The sequence below is a fragment of the Vollenhovia emeryi genome, unplaced genomic scaffold (genome assembly GCF_000949405.1).
Source record: "Vollenhovia emeryi isolate VEMERY1.0 unplaced genomic scaffold, V.emery_V1.0 DF939216.1, whole genome shotgun sequence".
NCBI lineage: Eukaryota > Metazoa > Arthropoda > Insecta > Hymenoptera > Formicidae > Vollenhovia > Vollenhovia emeryi.
This window is the reverse complement of record NW_011967150.1, coordinates 549,251-571,512: the sequence shown is the minus strand read 5'-3', so window position 1 is coordinate 571,512 and position 22,262 is coordinate 549,251. Positions and strand designations below refer to the sequence as shown.

The following is a 22,262-nucleotide window of genomic DNA, read 5'->3' as shown; positions in this document are numbered from 1 at the left end:
TATATAATATAATTTTGTTTTAGTTTTGCATTTATTCCTGTAGAGAGTAATTGTTTATTTTTAACATGAAATAAACATAAAAATGACAGTCTAAATCACCATCAAGGCAGGGGACGTTTTGCAGTCAAATTATCATCATTTTGCTATTATTTTGACTACTCGTCCCTCATCAATTTGATGGCATTTTGACATCACTTCGATCAGGCTGTTTTCACTGAGTGACTCTTCATACAAAGTACAAACAATTTCCTACAAAACTTTGTTCAATTTATCTATTCCGGCTAAATGCTGGGTGGAAAAATAATTAATTAATTATAAATAAATGAATGACTCCCAAATCTTTTCAAAGGCACTTCAAACGTCTTCATATGAAATACAAATAATTGCATATTAGGAGTTATTTAAAAAAAAAAGTTTCTTTCCCGTCAAGTATACATTTCTTTTTAATTATTTCTTGCTGCTTTCAATGTAGATAGTTTTCAAGAATTAACGACGATAAAGTTGGTAATAAGTCGTAACTACTTCTAATTACATCACAAAGACAAGTTGGCCTTGTAATTTTTTTACTTTAATGTTCCCATATTATACATACATATCTTTACATACCCACTCATACGCACAAATATACAATATAAGATAAATACCATATTAATTGTTATGGTATGAACTATACAAAATTTAATACTATTCAGCTTCAGTGTATCTACATTTAAATATATATCACGAATAAAAATCGATGTAAATTGATAAGGTAATTGATGAACTCCCCAATAATTACGAGAAGTATGTTATACCTATAATAACTAGATCATTTTTAACATTAGCTAATTTCCTCCGTCACAATTTAGCCATAAGGACACTTTGTGGCCTAGTGACAGCCTGTTCATTATCTCCAGCGCTCTCTTAAAGTGATCTGTAAATTGCATTTTATTTATCATATTTTACTGAATGCCAACTGCAAAGAAGGAAAGGAAAACAACATAGATTTAACATTATAATACGTACCTTTTATTATTGGTTCCGCCAGTAATTTGTCATTCAACATTCCTTTCCAACCCATGTACCACGTTGCAACTTGATCATAATTAGGTGAATTATTGAGCTAAATCGCCAAGATATGTAGCCATTTTGGAAAAAAAATTTTATCAAGTAATCCTGCCATGATATGAACAGGGATCAAGTCCTTCCACTCATATACCCAATTCCATTGATCCAAGTGTTGTTGGTGTGGATTTATGACTAATTCGGATAAGGCTACTTGCAATTTTGGAATAATGTTCTCAACTAAAAATGATTCCATATCTCCCTTTGAGAACACTTCTGCCCAAGGTTGCAGCATTAATCTAGCAGATCTGTCTGATGGATGCCAACCTTCTAGCGCAGATCCAAATTTTCTACGTATTATTGGATAAATCAAAGTATCTAAGCGATTTCCTAAATAAAAGTAATAAACAATTATTATTACAATGCTATGTATGATCCAATATATGATGTAAAAAGTATATATATTTACGTAATAACGGCAACCAAGGATGAATCCACGTGTGAATAGGTACAGTATCGGTAAGAGGATTCCATTCTTCCACCTCCAATGTCAATTTTAATACTAATATATATAATAGATCTTCCAAGATCCAATTAGGTAATTGGATCCAATGTTCTACTAAATCAATTAAAACCTCGGGCTCCCTCGGGCTACACGTTGGTATTTTTCACATAATTTATTCTATCAAAATAAGCCTTTTTCAGGCATTTCATTTAAATAAGAGAATAAATTCTATATTTAGAGTATGGGTCTAAAAGCTTTAATTAGTTTACTTATTTTATTTTATTGGTGAGATAAGATTTTTAGTTTATATAAAATAATTCATTTACAATGAGTAGAATAATACTACACTCCACTGCCTAATTTGTTCATAAACAAAAGATATTAGAGGCTAGATTATATAAATTTGTTGATGCTTATTATAGGGATTACTTACTGGATGGCTCTAACTACTGCCAAACTACTGGCTAATTCATCCAGTCTCTTAGATGAATTTATTTTCTCGGCCCTCAGGGTAATTATTTTATTATGCAAAGATTTTCTACGGTGATCATTTAAAATCACGTCTCTTTGGCATCTGTCTAAAATTACATTTAACTTTTGCTGTAATTTTGGCAGCGAAAAGTTAAATGTACTTTTAGACAGATTAGTTTTTAGAAGAGTACTTTTAGACAAATTAGATTTGTTGATGACATCTTTCTTTTTTTCTTCCTTTATCTTCTTCTCGGGGCCGTATGCCCCAATGGCGCCTCTCCCTTTTCTGGGACGTGCCTCCACAGGCGCACTAATCCCTTGTAAATGCTTACCTAATCCCAAACCGGGTTTAAATCCCATCTGAAACAAGAATATCTCTTTTACTAATGTTCCATTTTCATCTTGCTACGATTTATAAGTATATTGTTTATGAAATACCTGCAGCAATAGTTTGGTGCCAATCCCCTGTGTACTTCCCAACTACTTTGCAGTTGGGAAGTACACACGCCCTGCAATCTTTTCACTTCCACTTTATTGCGCTTTTTACGCAGACTATCCAAGTTTAAGGGCGTACGTGATTCGGAATTTGGCCTCTGATCTGCTGAACTAAATAAAAGACATCAAATGTATACACATTTAACAAAAAATCCCGCTGTTCCATATTAAAATTCTATCTCATAATAAGGGACTTTCCTCTATTGACTACAAAATTGAATGTTTCAAGACGCGCCAAGAGCACATTGTAGATTAGGCTTATGGGTAGGAAGCATCTGTTCCAGCAAGAGACATAGGTTGGTAGAGTGTTATACAGATAATCATTTCATCCTTGTTTAATAATGATAAACAAAGGTAAAACAACTTGGAACTCAAAGTGTTAAAAGTTTACTTTAATAAATACAGAGGAAGAAAAGATTGATTTACATTAAAAAAATATTCTTGTTTAAACTTTACCTCGAACTACTGTGCTTTGCCTCCCTTTCTTCCTTGTCTTCTTCATCGTCCTCATCTTCCTTCTCCTTCAGTTTTCCTGCCTGTTGGCTACCACCAGCGACAAAATTAACCGGTGCCATATAATTTTTAGGATCCTTACTGAAGGTCTTGAAAGATGGTCTGGCAGATAGTTCATCCTCATTGCTGTCGTCTGCCCATATTCCTGTTTGTTAATAGAAAGAAGTTACATGTAAAATAATAAATAATCCCAAATAACTATATCTGTTTAAGAATAAAGTTTGAGAACATCAGCAAAATTTGTCAAGAGAATGCACCAAGAATATAAATACATTATCTACTAACAAAATATAATGACAGAAACCGAGCAGACTCGACCATTTATGGTCGTTTTAATTGAAATAATGTATTCCATTTAAATATTACAAAGACAGATTCTGCTTAATTTCTGTCAACAATCTACTTGTCCGATTATATTGACAGGCTTAACTGACAAAACACGATACAGATGCAGATGATGATTATATTAATATACGAGGGGGATTCAAATGAAAACCTTAAAAGTGCAATAATTTTTTTATTGTAACAATTAGGAACAACTTATGCATATCATTTTTCTACATAGTCTCCCTGACGTTCAATACAAGTTTTCCAACGCTTTGGAAGTGCATAGATACGTTGAAAGAAATCTTTTAGTCGTGTCTGCAGCCAGTCGTGCACCCCGGTTTTCACCTCTTCGTCACTTCGGAAAAGCTTACCTCCCATTGCTTCTTTGAGTGCACCGAACACATGAAAGTCACTAGGTGCGAGGTCTGCTGAATAAGGTGGATGAATATGACATTCAAATTTGATATCCTGGATAGTCTGAACTGTCAAACGGGCTGTATGCGGTCGGGCGTTGTCATGCTGTAACAATACTCCGGAAGTCAGAAATCCTCGTCGTTTACTCCTGATTGCAGGGCGAAGTTGATTTTTCAGCATATCTGAGTACGAATAACTGGTTACTTCGCCCTGCAATCAGGAGTAAACGACGAGGATTTCTGACTTCCGGAGTATTGTTACAGCATGACAACACCCGACCGCATACAGTCCGTTTGACAGTTCAGACTATCCAGGATATCAAATTTGAATGTCTTATTCATCCACCTTATTCAGCAGACCTCGCACCTAGTGACTTTCATGTGTTCGGTGCACTCAAAGAAGCAATGGGAGGTAAGCTTTTCCGAAGTGACGAAGAGGTGAAAACCGCGGTGCACGACTGGCTGCAGACACGACTAAAAGATCTCTTTCAACGTGGTATCTATGCACTTCCAAAGCGTTGGAAAACTTGTATTGAACGTCAGGGAGACTATGTAGAAAAATGATATGCATAAGTTGTTCCTAATTGTTACAATAAAAAAATTATTGCACTTTTAAGGTTTTCATTTGAATCCCCCTCGTATATCAGAGTACGTTCCGTTTCCACACATAATGCACATATCGCATCATTTATCCTTGTTATTCACCCGATGTTAAATAAAGATAAATGATGTATTATGTGTATCATGAGTGAAATAGAACGTACCTTCAGACTTGAAATGTTTCAGCAAATCTGCTGCCAATCTATTGTCATGCTGCAGGCGGTTTACTTACTAGGTACAAGTAGAAAACTATTACAAGTCACATGTTAAGTAAATAATGCAAGTATCTCAAATTATTCCCAGCTTTTTGTTCCCACAACTTTCCGCCGTAGGCTGCGTTCCGATACTCGCCACCAGTACTGAAAATCCATAGTTTACGTCGTGTACACTAAATATTTTCAATACTGCCAATGAACATTGATCGTGGCGTATGTCATACCTAGCATTTGTTGTTTCCTCGAGAGCTTGCGTCGAGGACGGGCCGTGTTGAATTCTTTGTCCAAATCATATTCAGGGATCTCGAAGCTCTCCACTTCGTTCTCAGACATCGTGCCGTATTATTTGTTAAGCAATGATTAATTGTAATAGCGCTTCGTACCAATATAACCTCAAAGGACCGCAGTTTACCAAAGCTTACGTACGCTCTCGGATACACTGAGGCGGACTAGAAAACGCGCCGACGTACCATTGATCGCACCAATTCACGAAACCGATGGACAACACTTTATTCGTAGTTAATTGTGCGTTATTTTTACCAATAATGTACACACCGCGTAGAACAAAAAAGCAAGAGCTTCAGGCGATCTTTGGCGTGACTCTGGTGTAGCAACCAAGATGGCTGCCGTCAATTTTCCCCCCCACTTCTCAGGCTTCGCCCCTCTCGCCCAAGAAAGTACTTTACGCTCCGCGTCCAGTTCTTCCTACATCCATATCTAAAACTGTATAAAGTAAAACGTCGGCGTGGCCGCTCTCATGTTTCTCTCTGGCCAAACCACGTCTAAGATATGCTTATTGTTAGATCAAGATCGTGTGCACGGTTTTCTTTCAAAATATAAGAAACAAAATTAAGCCAAACAATTTAAATTTAAATTGTTCAAAAACTACACGTTTCCACAATTCCGCATTTATAATTTTGACTATACCTAAGTGGTATTACTTACCTGTAAAACTGCATAAAAATCGAAGGTGGATAGTTCAGTAAAGTCAAGTCCTCAAGTTAATGCACACTGATAGAAATAGACATTACTGACGTACACCCATTTAAAGGACGACGTTAACTGAATTAACTTTAGTCAATTATTATACTGTTTTATTAAGCATTGTGGGAAAAAATGATTCAGGATTTTTTGGTCTAAGTTTTGATACGGTTGTATAAAAAATCAGGCTGTTTGGAACAGCGTTGTATAGTAATTAGTGAGCACTCTTTTAAAAAACATCCTGTAAGTCGCTTACTACTAATTTTTTCATTTGAAATCTTTCAGTCAATACTTATCTCGTATATAGAAGCGCACAACAAGTATTGCCGAGCTCGTTACTCTCGACTGAATCCCTCGAGCGTAATTTCTTATGTCGCGCAAATGATGACCGATTTTCAATTGGACTAATCGAGAAACTCGCTTGCTCGAAACAATCTTAAATTTATCCTTCAAAATATACATATATACTTAACGCAATTTTCCCTTTTAGATGCGCGAGTTTGAAATTGCCTCGACGAGCCTTTAAATAAGTTAAATAAACCTCCAAATTGTATTATGAATTTACTTTTTTTTTAAATGAAAAAAATACGCGGAATGCAATGTAAATGCACGATCGTTCTTATTACTCGCAATAACATTGGGCAGCTATTATTCGAGTCGAGAGTCTCGAAATCAGCGTGGATATTAAACAATTGCAGGGAGAATTGGGCAACCGTAACACTCACATTTTAATCTTTATTGTAATAGACTGCACTGAATTTTTTATCGCACACATTTTTATCCTCTTGCTTTTCCTCTTTTAACAAAAAGTGTCACGTACGAGAAGAGATGAGAATCTCTTCGGCAATGCCTACCATCCGTCCTCTCACCCTCCCCCTCATCCTCTCGCTCACTTTTACCTCACTTCATTCCCTTTTTACAGACACAATGAATCGCCTTGTAAGAGATGTTCCATTATTTCGCATGCTAGTCGAAGCATATAACAAAATTCGATATAGACTACAACAATAATAACGTTTTTACTACACACTCTTCTCACACGCGCACATCCAGCCACGCGGTCTCACGCACCCCTATCTATCGCGTATGTTGCTGTTCGAATACAGTTCGTAGATACGGCATTCCGTTATACGGCAGTTCTTACCACCGATATGATAAGCATCCGGCCACAGTCAATCACGTTGTATTCGCTTTTGTTCTCTCCCTTTCTCCGTCTTCTCCTCCCCCTTTCTTTTTCATATTCAATATTTTATACAGTATCTTACAATCTCCCTATCTTTTCCTTCCTCCCTCCTTCCCGCTCTCTCTCCCTCCCCCTCTCCGCTCCTTCTCTCATCTTTTTTTTTTCGCTCTTTTTCTCCTATGTACAATTTAATTTTTTGACATTCTCTCTCGTTTTTTTTTAAGATATTAGTAAATGATAGTTACCAAATGATAGTTACCAGCATTCTATCTACATCGTAAACGATTTAATAGTTGATTCTTCTCTCCTTAAACGCTACCGTGCTAATTAAATCTTTTATTTATCATTTATATCACATTTTTCACATTATTCATTTAGCTTGAGTGCTCAGTGCTATACTATCTTTAGTTTCCCTCCGTCTCTCAACCCGTTTGGTTATCCTCGTTAACGCAATTATTATTTACATGAGGCTATTACATCGCTTAAAGTAGTCAACCGACAGAGGTTTCAGTCGCGGCTAAATAGCTGATTGCGAAATGTCGCTCCTGCAAACATTTCCCACTCGATCACATTTCTTTTCCTTCTTTCTACCTGTCGCCGTTTCCAGTCCCGCTCAAAGCTTTGTATCTCTTGCATGTGTGTATGTGTGTGTGTGTATGTCACAGGGCATGCGGTGCAATCATTTGCATTCATTGCACGACTTAAGGTCTTGTCGAATAAAAGCATCCGCGTCGAAAGTAATTCAACAAAACTGTTTCTCTTTTTTGACTAGTACCTCGAACTATGTTTTCGATCGGTCTTCCATCTTTATTGCAAATTAAATTTTTCCACTGCGTCTTGAACACTAAAAAGCGCGTGACACGACATTGGACAATCAACTTATCGAACATATGAAAATGAATTTAATTAACTTTTTTTTCCATTGAGATGCCAGCAGATTAATTCAGGAGATTCGTGCACTTGGGGTCTAACGATCTAAGATTTGAAGAAAAAAAATATGTCTATAGAGTAGATTCGCTAACACAAAGGAATTATGTAATCTACAACATGAAAGAACTTTTCTATCAAGTTTCTGTCGGGTCAGCGAAATCTGTTCACTTTGAATGTTGAACAATATTGATTTGATCGAGACGTTGATGTGATTACGTTGGTGATCTTGTAGCCCGTTAAGGCACACATTTACATCTAAATTCGAATCACTAATTATACCATTCGCAATTAAATAATTTAAAGGATACAAAATATATTTGCACACGGAAATATGTGGGAAATAGCGGTACTAATATGCACAAACTGAGAGCTGGTATCCGAGAAAAGGAGAGATCGTCAACAATTGCGTGTGCTAAACGGCAAGAAAACAATGTTGATAAAATCATGCGTTGAATTACATTGGGAAAGTGTTTCATTGCACAAACGTCACGCAATGAGAATATCAATTATCACGTGATAATTTCATAATGATAAATATGCACCTTGAACGAGTTCGAGGTGCATATTGTGTTCATTGTTCCGTTTACATTGTTGACGATCCCATCGTTAGAATACCAAATAGAGGCGATTACAATACGATCTCACAAGAGCGAACGAACACAAAAGCTCGATCATTCGATAGACAAAAGGAACAGATCAAAATTACATTAAAAATAGAATTTCTCATTCCATAAACGGCTTGTCCTTTATCTCGTACTCCTTCACTTGCAACTTTTACTCTCCAGTGAACCTCGTACAAAACTGTGGCATGTGTAGGACGAAGGGGTCGGAATCGAATCCGTTGATTACGAGTCAACGGATATATATATACACACACAATAGATGTGTATGTGTGTGTGTGCGTGTGTGTATTTGTGTGTGTATATGAAATTACACGTCAACCTCGATTACGTCAAAATTTTTATTTCCAAAGATCAGAAAAAATACAATAAAAATTGCGAACAAATGTTTATTTTACCACATAGTTACTATTAACGTTGGGGCATTTAATTTAGTATTCACAAGCGACAATAAACATTTGTGCGTAGGTCTTATCGTATTTTGTCCTATTTTGTTTTTAATTTTCATGCAGTTTTGATCTGTATCTTTATTGGATGACCCTTGTGCATACGGCAAATAATGAAAAATAGTGCAATAGATATTTCGATAAATGCATGCGATTGTTCTGGCTTTCCAAACAATTGTGAGCATTATCGTTCCCTTCTATTCTAGCCGTTCTTGGTTATTATGCAAAAATCGCGTTATAGAAATAAAATGTTTGTACAAAAGCATGGAACCTTACAGTGCACATGTATTCACGAGACAGATCACAATGATGACGGCGACTTAGAATATACGCTCTTTAAATCCTTTCCATGTAATGAAATCTGGGCATGAAGAAACCAATATATTCGTAGCGCGTTACAATTATGTGTTCGTGAAAAGCGCGATAGCGATTTGTATAATACGCATGTAAACATATAATAAATACAGATGAATAAATACTTAATATGTATTATAAACCTATATACCACTGTTCTAAATAATTAATAACTTTCGTCTTTATCGTCAATTTAGCAAGATTTAATCCATCTTGCGATTAAATTGTGAAAATTAAACAGACGAACTTCCACATAGAGTTCAATATCCGTTCTCCACAGCCGTTTAACCATTTTAAGACACAAAACTCATCGTAATTTTTGATTTTTAAACTTCCGCTCGCTAAATAATTAAATCCAATCCTTCCTGTTGTAAAGCATGAATCTTTAATATCATTCTAAGTGTACCGTCATTATCATTTCCTGTGATACTTCTTCAGTTGTAATAAGAAGTCATGAAACTTGTCAATTTTTTTTATGGGTCTTACGAAACACAGTCAAGCAATTTAAAAGTTATATAAAAAGTAAAATTTCTTCTATTGCAAGTCAAAGCTTTCTCTCGTTTCCCATTTCATAGAAAAACATATTTTGGACTCACGAAATAATATAACACTTAAAAAAAAAGTTTCTGTTAAAGCGTAACGAAGAAATCCCCGAGTCGAGAATATGACAAAACAATGATTCAAAAATTAGACGAGACCAGAAACCAAAAGTTTTAAAAGTGTCAATTCGTCATCAGCTTCGTCAACTAGCGTGAAATCTTTTTCATTCTTGGACACTCAGGCTATTGTCATAAATTAATTGTTTAAACTTTACATGTAATTTACTTGCGATAAACTATCCTCCTCAATAAAATCAAGTATTGTACCATGAACAATATATATATCGCATATTGAGCAAGGACCTTTTCTCACACTTTTTCAGTCAATTTACTCCTCGGAAGAGCTCGTATTTTGAATGTCAATTCTCACGGAAAACAAATGACATTCCAGAATGCAATACCACTTGGATGTTAGAAGTAGCACAATAGATTTATCTCGCATAAGAATCCTTCATGGTATTCACTGTCTGTCGTAAAACAATTCCAGATTCAAATCGCTTATTCTCGCTAATTTGTCACTACCATATTTAAGCGATTCCAACAGACAACAAAAGACAGGTATATTTCAAATAAACGTAAATTTATTCGAAAAACACCGGCAAATCGTATTTTGATATTCCAACGCGATCAGATTAATTTCACCTTTCCTTGATTCTGTCAGACGGTCGAATTAGAGGTCGAAGAGGGTTGCGTGCCGGAAGCCGTCGCCGCTGTCGTCGAGGACGCCGTCGACGTTGACGGTGAGCTCACCACGACGACCGGTTTCACGAGAGTTGTGGTGTTAAGATATTGGGCATTTACAAGCGGCATTTGTCCCACAGACTTGAGAATTGGCGTAGTGATCATCTTGCCCGCCAGGCTTGACGGTGCCAAGATATGAGCGGTCACCTGGCTACCTTGAGAAACAACAGTCATCGGCGTAACAATCGGAGTCAGGCCAGAGAGAGGCGTATGCTGGCTGACGATATGAGCTATACTCTCTGTGGACGGAGAGCTCTGCATCATTGTCGAGGTTGGTTTGCCCGCGGAGGTTTGAAGCGATACTCCGTGACTTAAAGTTAATCCTGCAACAGCAAGATAATGAATATATGGACAGGATCAAGTTTAATACGTGGAGATACAAGTTAAATCCGTGTATCGAGTTTATTTTCTAGAATTTAATATTCACAAGAAATAGTATTTCATGCATTGCATTTGCGAAATAATCAATCCCGGCCAGTTAGTTTCAAATTGTTTAATGAGTATCTACAGAATTCGAAATGTTTCAATTTGTTACAAATAATATTCAAACTCTAAGAATAAGATTGTTAGTTTAAAGATTTATAAAAGCACAAAGATTTTAAGTAACTTTTATTCTACTCTTTTAATAGCACTTTTAATTCCAATGGTTAGTAATGCTTATAATTATTAAAGAATACTACATTAAAATAAAATAACTATCGCTTTATGTAAAACGTTTTGTTTCGAAGGAATAAGTTTTTTTTTTAAATAAATGAAACAAGTGCAACATTTTTTTCTTATGGATTTGAAAAGCGCATAAGTAGCACATTATTATACATTATTATATAATTCGTTAAATTTGGATCAAGTGGGGGGGGGGGGGGACTAGCTAGGTAGACATGCGTGTGATAGCACTCGTAGCAACGTGAAAGAACATTTCAAATATAATGAGATTAGTATACACGTTGCACTATTATATGCACCATTTGCCGGAAGTATGTTCAGTTCCGCGCCACCAGGAAGTCTCGTCAATTCCGAGCCGTTACCGCCGACGAGCGTTACACCACCGACCATCTTATGCGTGTTTTGCGCATCTCCCGTTCTTATTCTCGTCTGGGCATCTACAACGAAACGTTTTATTTTATTCGAGAAATCTAGAACTCGAACGTATTCTATCTGTGCTTCGTAGAAATTCTAAATTTAAAATTGTCCTGTGAGAATCCTTAAGGCATACATCCAATAAAAGTATCGTAGGTGTGGACTCGGTTGCGAGATCAGAGAGAGGTCGTCTATATTTCTAGTGTATATACATATTTAATCTGTCTATAAAAGGATATACTCACTCGACACATTCAGTGCAGGTGAGTGAGTGGCGAGGACCAACGATCGACCTTCGTTCCCCGAATGCACAAAGGTAACAGGTCTGACATCACTTGCAGACGACTGCACAGCCAGGGCCAATGGCCTATCGTTGTTGGACAGATTGGAGTGCACGAACGTCACCCGATTATCATTGGCGGTGGACGAGTGAACGACCAATGCCACGGGTCTCGGCTCACTCCCAGTATTCGATTGTACCGCAATTAGCGGCGGCCTGGACTGATCCGAGGAGTTCTGCACCGCCAACGTCAGCGGCCTGGATTCGTTGTTGCCGGCGGTGTGGGTGACTAAGAGCTGCCGCGTATCACCCGGTATTACCCTAAGTCCCGGCCCAATGTGCTGCAGAGCTGGCACAATGGTAGCAAGACCCTGACTCGTATTCAACATCTGGGCACTGATGGGCAGATGCAACTGATGCGGCTGCTGCACTATACTGGTGGTAGGCGATGTAGCGACCTTCTCCTGAAACAAAAACGCCATTATGTTTATTCTACTGCGGATCAATCTTTAACACGTTCAATTCTAATAAATCTATTAGAATTGAACGTTTTCATTTTTGCGTTTTAGCAACTTTACAATGCGCTATATGAATTTTCATACCTGCATTTCAGACCGAGAAAAGGACTGAATGAAAACAAAGAAATAAACTTGCTTCGATAAGCAATTCAGCGCAACGTATTGAAGAAAAAAAAGTTCGTTATGTTTTCTTGTGCTAATTGTAAGTATTCGTTCGCAGGATTGTTAGCAGAACAGAAAAATAAATATTCTTTAATTTTTCCTAGTTCTTTTTCTGGTCACTATTTGAAAAAATTCTCCGACTGAAGCCTAATAAAAACAAAAAAAATTCTTATTAATTAAAAATAAATTTGAAACTGTGGCGTGAGAAATTATCATTTAAAATAAAAAGTGAAAAGAAATATTTTTACACAATGTTCAATGCGTTTCAAATCCTAACATAATTTAAAAAAATTTTTTAACGAAACAATTAAGTGTCACACGTTTTCAAAGCCCCTTCCAGTCAACAAGCTGTAAGCGGCTCTGCAAACGCGTGGTAATTTGCTTTGGCACCGATTCACTGCAAAGTTACAATGTGTGCAATTTTGCTTTAGACGGTGCGAGAAAATGACTTCGTTGTTTTATTCAGTTCTGGGGGACGAGAGAACGTACCTGCGTTGGAGTAGAAATGCTGGATGCGGATACCGTTCCGGTAGTCGAACTTGCGGGTGGGCTCTCCCTCGAACCTCGCGCAAGATTCAGATCCTGCGTTTGGCAAACAACACCCGTGGTCGCGACTTGATTATGAATATTGGAAGTCGTGCTAGTGGACTGCAATGCTTGTGGGGAACTGGCCGTCGTCACGCTGTTTAGACTGCTCGTGCTGCTGTACCTCGTGCCACCCCGTGGTAGTCCAGTAATATCAACTTCCGCACTCTCTGAGATTCGTTAGAGATTTTTGTCAGATAAGATGCTGATAAAACAAATAAATTTTCTTCCACAAAAGAAAGAAAACAAAATTATTTTCACAATATAAAGGAACTCTTCTCAAACAAGAATAAATAAAAAAATCGAAAGTTGAAGTTTAAGAAAGAATGGAATAAAAAATATTATAGATAAAATTGTGGGAATTTTTTTTCTCAAAATAATATTTCCATAAAACAGATCTCGGGAGCAGATATGGGATTCCCCATATCACCTATCATTGCTAACATCTTCAGGGAATATTTCGACAACAAAAGCCTGACGAATGTTCTATTAAAACCCTCCACATGGTTTCGATATATAAACGACACGTTCGTCATCTGGAGTCATGGTAGGAAAACCCTACCTCATTTCCTCACTTTTATCAAATCTCACCCGAACATCCAGTTTACAATGAATATTAAACAAAATTACCAAGTTCCCTTTTGGGCTGTTAATTTTGAGAACTTCGAAGATTCAATGCTTCGGAGTTGACTTCGAACTTTCGAAATCTTCGAAGCTTCGAAAAATTTATTCGTGCGAGTGGCGAATTAATTCAAAGAACACTAAAAATATTATAAGTAAAAAGTACTTATTTATGTATGTTGAAAAATAGGTGATTACTTCTAAATTATCATTTTGATTTCTTTCGTAGGAATGAGGGTGACACTTTGAATTATCAAGTCTGTCGAAAACCGACACATACTGACCGATAACTTCTTCGCGCAAACTCCCATCATCATCCTCAAAAGAATTCTGTCATCAGTTCGTTGCTTTACAAAGCATTTACAGTTCTCTATGGTATTGATGAGGACTCGAAATAGAGTCGAAACATTCACTATTATACTATCGTTTAACAAGATGTAATCCTCGGATATATGTATTAAATTATTCCTGCACCAACAACCCCATAATTATTCTCATTATCCTCTTATATCTTTTATTATTTTACATTATCGAAAGTAGTGTTTTAATTTATAAATAAAATAAATAATCCCTCAAAGTTTGACTTGGTTAAATTTCTGAGCATTTCTTATTTTTTAATATCAACAGATGTATCTCACCGTTTTTGGCAATCACCGCATCTGTCCTAGAATTTTGCTCCAGCAAAAGGGAATTAAGGTCGATAGGTTCCCAAGTTGAACTGTGTTCTCTTTTCAATTTCACCAATTTCTGTTGAGCTGCGATCTTTTCTCTCGCAAGCCTCTCCATCTCATGTTCATAATCTCGTTCTTTTTTTCGCAATGTCTGCAGCACATGAGAACAAACATTTAGCCTTATTAAAATCATCTTCTTTCAAACATTAACATAACATAACATAACTTGTCTTATATAATGAATAATTTTTTCTCTCGTCCCTCATGTATACATTGCGGCATCGAAAGCTTGAAATAACATTTAAAACTATACCAATAAACATACTTAGATAAATAGAAAAAGATATTTCTATATCTATGAAAGAACACATATAAAAAATATTAATAAATTCTATATCTAACACACACGCACGTACACACACACACACACACACACACACACACACACACACATACGCGCGCATACACATATACATATATATGTATTTAACACAGCAGAGGTGTAAATCTGACTGTGCAACCTCCACGCAGTACACTCAACGGTAATGTCGGGTGGTAATATAACTTTCAAGCCTCATAATTCGAAAAGTAGGTACTTAATAACAAAATATTTTATTATAGTATTTAGGAAGTAAGCCTCAAGAATAAGTAATAAAAAATAGAGGGTATTTATTTAAGAAATTAAAGATGGCCCTTACATGACTTTCGAGCAACTATCCCATTTTTCTACTTATTTGTTTTCTTTCACATGGAATTAAAGTTTCTTGTTCCTGATCGTGCCGTCGGTCAGTATAATATTAGATCAATGATCTCTATTTCCAGCGCGAGATCATATAATATATGAGACACCGTTGGCGTTGATATCTCTGTCTTTTAGCATCTTCCTAGCAAACTACATAGTGCGTAACAGACAGCGTTGGATGATAAAGGTCCAGAGAGCAACGCGTTGCTATTACGTGCCGCGCGACGTAACACCGATGGCCGTGCGATCACGTGGAATCGATATAGGTAATGCCTTTCACGCGAAAATGTAACGCGCACGAAGATGATACGCGGAAAATGCAAGGACACCGGGAAACAATTAAAGGAACGACGTTTAACGAGGGAAAGATTTTTCACGCGAAGACATTATAAACGTAGAAATGCAATGCAAAGCACAGCCTCCGAGTATCTTTTTCCTCGCGCACTTTCGAGTTGGCTATTGTTGCTCGAGATTACAATTCGTCGCCCGGCCGGCCGTTCTTTAAAACAACATTATTCTCAACGATGAATTTCAGCAATTTCCGCATGGACCACAGACGAAATCTTTCAGGTATAAATTTAATTCGTGATGCGACAGACATTCGCATTAAATCGCCACGTGGAAATTTTGCGTGTGGTTGCGCGCAGCTATCAATTCATTCGACAATGAATATGTACGCGCTGTTACGTTTGGCGCAACTATTATTTTAGGGTGTCAAGATTTCTTACTTTATGTAATTAACGTTCTAAATCGCTATCTATCTTGGTCTATTTTTATTAATTTTTTTAACTTGCGACAAATCTGTTAAATTATTACAAATACGTTCTACACATATTTGATGCATTTTGCTGTGAGAGTAAAAACACAATGCACCCCATTCTAGACAATATTTTTTTATAAATAATCAACTGACGATGAAATGGGTAATTTGGACTAGCACATTCTCGCCTATAAACGAAGAATAAGTTTATTTTCATCTTAAACAATTGACTTCCATTACAACAATCATCATGACTATAGACTTCTTGGCAAAAAACTTAGTTTGTATGCACAAACTGTCGTGTCTGTTCTTTGTCGCAGTCTTTTATTGTATGTTTTTTTTATTTAATGCTTGCAATTTTTTTTGTTTCATTTATTTACTTGATGTTTATTAATCACCGTATTATTATAATTCTTTATTTTTATTTTTACCTTCATATAGTATAATGAAATCTTAATTATTGTATTATTTCTTCGCTAATAAGAAATGCAAAATTATACTGGAGAAAGCTTATTAAGAAGGTTGGTGACTTATAGCAATATAGTAAGAATCACATGCAATTTTTGCAAAACATTTTTGGCAGAATAATTGACTGTTTAAGTATTATGTAACCTGGCCACTTAGTTTTTGAAACATTTAATTTTGAAGTTCGGGTCTTATACAGGGTGTTTCCTCTAATTGTAAGTTGAGCACGTAGAAACTCTATGTTTCCTTTGATGATACGAAAAATGTCAAAGAACGAAAATTGTTTGATCCAAAGAAACTTGAATCGAACAATTTTCGTCCTTTGACATTTTTCGTAACATGAAAGAAAACGGAGATATTCTACGTGCACTACTTAGAGGAAACATCATGTATATGGGTGTTATGAGCGCTATGGATACAAATGTGATTACGAAAATGAAATAAAGAGATGTAACAGTAAGATTGTAGAAAAAAAAACTGTTCAAATTTTAGAATAATCTTTTGTGAATAACTTCAAAAAATGAAAATTTTTTTTATCACTTCGTTTAAAAGATACAGTACGAAATATAGATGAAAACACGCAATATGATAGGTGAGGGACGAGGTGGAAAGCGGCGATCGTCGCGTGTCGCTTACCGCTCTCCCTTTGCCTTGCTAAGAGCCTAAACATTTCCCTCTTACCGCTCTCCCCGCAAGTGACGCACCAACCTCCTTAAAGCCGAAAAGTTTACTACTTAATTATTCGAGTCAATTGTTAGAGAATAAAGAATAATATTCGCAATTCTTAGTATAGTTGATCGTATAGTTGGTCCTTCTCTCCCTTTAATTTACATGACTTTCAATCTTTTTCCATTCTTTCCCTAACAAATAACGTCTACAATATAATTACGAAAAGAATCAAGTTCAATGTATACTTAAAAATTCGTATCAAATCCAATAATCAAGTTCCACTTTCTAAGATTCGAATAATATTCATAGGAAATAATGCTTCATTTATTGTACTTACGAAGTAATAGTGTCTGGTTAGTTAGTTTCGTGTTTTAGAACGAGTATCTGCAGGATTTGAATTTACTTGTAATATACTTTATTTTATCGCTAGACGTAAGGTTCCATTAAACCTTTATCTTATAATGCGTATTATATAATCCTTCATATTTTATAAAAAGAAAAAGAAAGGATTTCCGAATCTTTTTTTCAAAATGCAACACACAGTAAAAAGACTTCCTCTTATCCAAATGGATTTCTCCACTATGAGCCATTACATTTTACGTAACAGACTGTGCAACTTGCCTGTATGTACTTGTTCGCTGCATGGAGAATAGAGAGATTCGAAGACTTCTTTTCGTCCTGCGACGGTAGCTGCTTCTTCAAAAGTTCAAAACACTCCTTCAGATGCGCCCTCCGATTCTTCTCCAGCTTGTTGTGCACTTCCCTGGTCCCGGAACGAATCACGCACGTTCTACAATGAAAACATATAAGTTATAAAATAAAATAAATTGGTATAAATGAAGAGACTATTTTCCTTTCCCCCTTTCAATCCTATATTTAAAAATTTATGGTGGCGGTGCTCTATGCAATGCGATCGTGTAAAGCCCGTGTCACGTTACGTATTGCAAATGCAGATCGGACTAAAATTATGGATCGCGGATCGGAAGTCCGGCAATCGGACGAGACAGCTTCGAAAAATTCCAATCCGCGATTCGCGATCGCAACCAGATCCGCGCAATACGCAGCGTGACGCGAGCTTAACGCTACGCATTATCGCCGCTCGACGCAATGTGCCGAGCGACGCGTCGTGCACGTGCCATTCACCCTGGACACGTGCACGGCGTAAATAGGTATAGCCGACTGTAACGGCGACGGTGTCGGCTTGTGCACAGAGACGAGCGGCAAGGAGAGAAAATGAAGCGAGAATGCGCGAAGCAACAGGCTGACGTATCGACTCGCGACGGAATGTGTCGGTGTCACCGCGCAAGCATACGTCCATCATAGACAGACATTATCGCGTCTATTTTAGACGGAATCAAACGTAAACGACACTGATAAGACTCAATGCAACAAACAAGTAGATTAACAAAGCCTTCCCCTAGCCTGATTCTTTCAGTTTGAATTTGCAAAACCAAATTAATTTACGGTAAAAAATTACAAACCACCTAAATATCACCATGAAAAATAATCTTTGTAAGGTAAACGTCCCAATAGCCAACCATGTCCCAGTTCCCAACCACTAAGGGGAATATTCCACCTAATTAAGAGATTTTTCGATAAAAATAAATAAATAACCACTTAATTGAGTTCTACGATTTATAATCTATGCATAGGTCAACGGTTAAAATAATCCTTGCGCTCTTTGTAGTAATTTTTTCGAGTTTCTTGAGAGTGCACGCGCTGCCCCGGGAAACAAAGCGCATCTGTAAGCCAGTTTGTTAAGAATTGACAAAGTTCAATTGTAACTATGTCGCCTTCATTTTATATATATATTGAACAAGTTATAGCTTTTTATATTAAGGAAGATGTAGAGAATGCAAATCTAGGGTCGAAATTTAGTTTGAATTGCCGATAAATTGTTAATTTGCATGGTCGGATACTCGGACGTTCCAACCGTATGGTGTACCAATAGTGAACCAAGTGGCTGGATACTGGTACAACCAGGCGATCGGGTAATGTCCCAATTGCCGGACGCAACGAACTGTCAGTGGCCATAACCTTGCCCTTACGGAAAAGCACCGAAATTAAATAAGATATTTTACGAAAAGTTACTATATGTTACCTGAAGTTACGAAAAGTTACATAGTCTTACTAATAAAGAAATAAGTACTGAATGAAATAAAAAAAGTTGTCTCTGCTTTCATCTGCGACTGGTTGGTAATAGGGACATCGAGTGGCCGGGTATCGGGACATAGCCAAAAACTGATGGTCGGGTACTGGGACATTTCCTTTTCTCGCATTTTCCGAAAAAATCAAATAAACTATTACCAATGGAACTAATTATTGGATGGTTTCCAGAAACTAGAGAATCCAAGCTTTCGTTTCGTCGTATCCGCTTATAAATAAGATTTGTTAATATATATAAAAATTCAATTTCAATTTTCCAAGTGTCTTAAATGGTCCGCTATTGGGACGTTTACCTTAATGTACCTCTAGAAAAATTGAGAGAGAACGCTTCACGTGAATAAAGTAAAAAAAAATTAAACGAACTTACCCAGATCGATGTTTCTTATTATCGTGGTTCGTTTCAACATCGACAACGAGGTTACTCGTATTTTGCTGGGATTGATTCGGATTGTGATTCTCCATATAATGATTATGTGTGTTAAGATGGTCGCTATGATGATGCTGCTGCTGCTGCTGATGATGTTGCTGCTGCTGTGGCTGGTGCTGCTGCTGTTGCTGCTGCTGTGGCTGCTGTTGCTGCTGCGGTTGTTGTGAATGGTGGTGATGAGGGTGGTGATGATGATGATGAGACACGGAATGCAGCGCAGTCAGCTGAACAGAGTTTGATCCAGTTGATGCCGGAGTGGTTCGTGTGCTCGAGACCACCGAGGTGCCTCGGGAAGCTATCGACAGACTCATTCTGCTGTTCTCCAACGGTTCTTCCTCTGCAACATCATTAGAATCGCTTTACTGTACCGTAAAAAAAATGACTGAAGAATTTAAGACCGTACTTTGAAGAAATAAATCTCAAAAAAATTCTTTTTATTCGTCTTGTAGAAAGCTCAGAAATTACTTCCATTACTTTGACATGTAATTCTTTTTAAGGCATAGGTTTAAACCGATTCGAGGAGACGAGTCTTTCAAAATAAAAGACACTGTATATACATGTACGCACATACGTATATATAAAGTACTAAAATTACTTTTTAAAAAAGGTAATAAAGCGTCAAACGTACGCACTTATCAAAAACAAACTGTTATACAAACTACTTTTATTTACGCTCAATAAAATGTTTGTAAAAACATTTCGATAAATCGAAATAAATTTTGTACAAAAATATTCTAGTAGATATACGTCCAATAAAAAATATAAAATAATTGATACATTGCAACAGGAGCATGTAACTGAGTTTGTATAAAGAATACTTAAGTAAATATAAAATAAGTTTATGTTTTATAATTTGGTAAAAACGTTTTTTTTTTTAAATGTTAAATTCATAAAATTACCCCAAAAATATGAAATACATAAAACAGAAATATGACACAAGATTATATAAACTATAATTATTACATTTAAACTTTATTACAATTAATATTCACTACTTATATAAATATACTTTTATATTCTCTTATGAAATCCCAGCGAGATATTTTATTAAAAATAACAGAAAAGAACAGTCAAACTTTAATTATAACTTTAATGATATCAGTCCGAATCATTGAAGGACACGCATCATTTGGGAAGTTCTCGGAGCGAGACGATGATACGGAAGCTAAAAGTTTATTACAGCTTTATCGTGTTATCCCGAAACTTTCATTCTAGATATAGACACACATTCACGGAGGCATTCGATTCCTGGCATTCCACAGATGCAGACGACAAAGATCCCGGCTCGCCATTCTATTCTGCGCTCTTGAATGGCCACGCTTTCGCCTAAGATTAGCAGATATTCTCTGGATAGAGTGGCGATGGCTTCGAGCAAGCCAATCATTTCGTCAATGATTTATTTTCTTGTATAACTCCGGAAATTATATTCGATCATTCACTTGGCAAGTTTACAGTTTAACAGATATTGCTTCATTTATACTTTTGTATAGAATAAATATTTAAAAAATAGAATTAATATGTGACTTATTATACGCGCAATAACAATAAAATATATGAAGTATTATATAATTTTGTGTCATGTAGAATTTCATTTACGGCACAATTAGTTTTAAAAATTGAATAACGGTATTCTCTAGGTGTTCAACTTAAACAATTTTTAATTACTATGACATAAATAACCCAATGATCCTCGCGGGCATTCAAAATATTAGTAAACAAAATCAATAGCATATTAAAAAAACAAAAAATAGTTAAAAATTGCCAAGTAAATCATTTGCAAAATATAAATTTTAAAAAATTTCTTTCTAAATTTTACATCAAATTTGCCTATTCAAATCTATAACGCACAATTAAAAATTATATGTATAAACTAAAAAAAAGAAGGTTAATTCTTTTATTTTATATAAGTACATATAAATCTTACTATTAAACTCGAAAACTCGACTTTTACGAAAATTTTGCTCGTAAGAAAAACAATTTATTCCACGCTTTCAGCTATATTCTTCAATCAACTTCTTCCCACTAATAAATCATTAAAAAATAATCAGTTTAACAATATTCCTGGAAATAACAAACACCGAGCTTTTATGTCGTTCAACGGTCAAGCGGATTCCGCGGGTAACGGAATGTCCACGTGTAGAATATTTATGTGCGAATATTTTACGCCGTTAGGAAAATCGCGCAAATCTTTAAACGACAATTTATTCCTCGCCTGTGCGAGAGAGGATAACGAATTCGAGAACGGCCGCAACGTCTCGCTACCGGACACGAAAAAAGCAACTTCCTCTCTCCTTCAGTTTCGCTCTATCCACAGTCAGCACGATAAATTAGCGCAGCACGTGTACGCACATGCAGCTAGCCCATTCATGTGCGAGTCGACTTGGCAGCGACCGCATCGTCGCATAGCTCGCGTCTCTTTCTAAATCCATGAAGACTAGAGACCAGGGGCCCCATTTTGTAACTGCTTAACGCATACGTTATGGTTATAACGCATGCGTTATAAGTCTTATAAAAAGTTAAGTAGTTACAGAATAGGACCCCAGGAGATTCAACTTATGCTTTCAAGTATGAAGACTAGAACCATAGTATAATCATAGTATAACTAGTAGGTCCACTCTCTATCGACCCCTTTGATCCTTGCAGCCCCGATCACGTGGTATTCCGCCATGTCTTCGGTGCAAA

General features: G+C 36.4%; 2 protein-coding genes across 5 annotated transcripts in view; both read right to left on the bottom strand.

Annotated features, from left to right (window-relative positions):
* Positions 1-528: 528 nt before the first annotated feature.
* On the bottom strand, positions 529-5,208 carry LOC105560973 (tuftelin-interacting protein 11-like). The gene is given in 8 exon segments (XM_012010537.1): positions 529-913; positions 1,006-1,434; positions 1,514-1,710; positions 1,983-2,380; positions 2,459-2,487; positions 2,490-2,626; positions 2,972-3,173; positions 4,808-5,208. Coding segments are annotated over 8 exon segments (1,590 nt in total). The 5' UTR covers positions 4,917-5,208; the 3' UTR covers positions 529-824.
* A 3,900-nt stretch (positions 5,209-9,108) lies between these two features.
* LOC105560951 (flocculation protein FLO11-like) overlaps positions 9,109-22,262 on the bottom strand; it is a 34,703-nt gene continuing 21,549 nt past the window's right edge. For all 4 annotated transcript variants that reach the window (XM_012010495.1, XM_012010492.1, XM_012010494.1 and 1 more), the window contains 7 exons: positions 19,521-19,917; positions 17,609-17,777; positions 14,319-14,502; positions 12,964-13,229; positions 11,760-12,258; positions 11,400-11,537; positions 9,109-10,760 (listed from right to left, as the gene is read on the bottom strand). In XM_012010495.1, the coding sequence (XP_011865885.1) occupies positions 10,354-10,760; positions 11,400-11,537; positions 11,760-12,258; positions 12,964-13,229; positions 14,319-14,502; positions 17,609-17,777; positions 19,521-19,917 (2,060 nt within the window). In that variant the 3' untranslated portion in view covers positions 9,109-10,353. The remainder of the gene's footprint in view (positions 10,761-11,399; positions 11,538-11,759; positions 12,259-12,963; positions 13,230-14,318; positions 14,503-17,608; positions 17,778-19,520; positions 19,918-22,262) is intronic.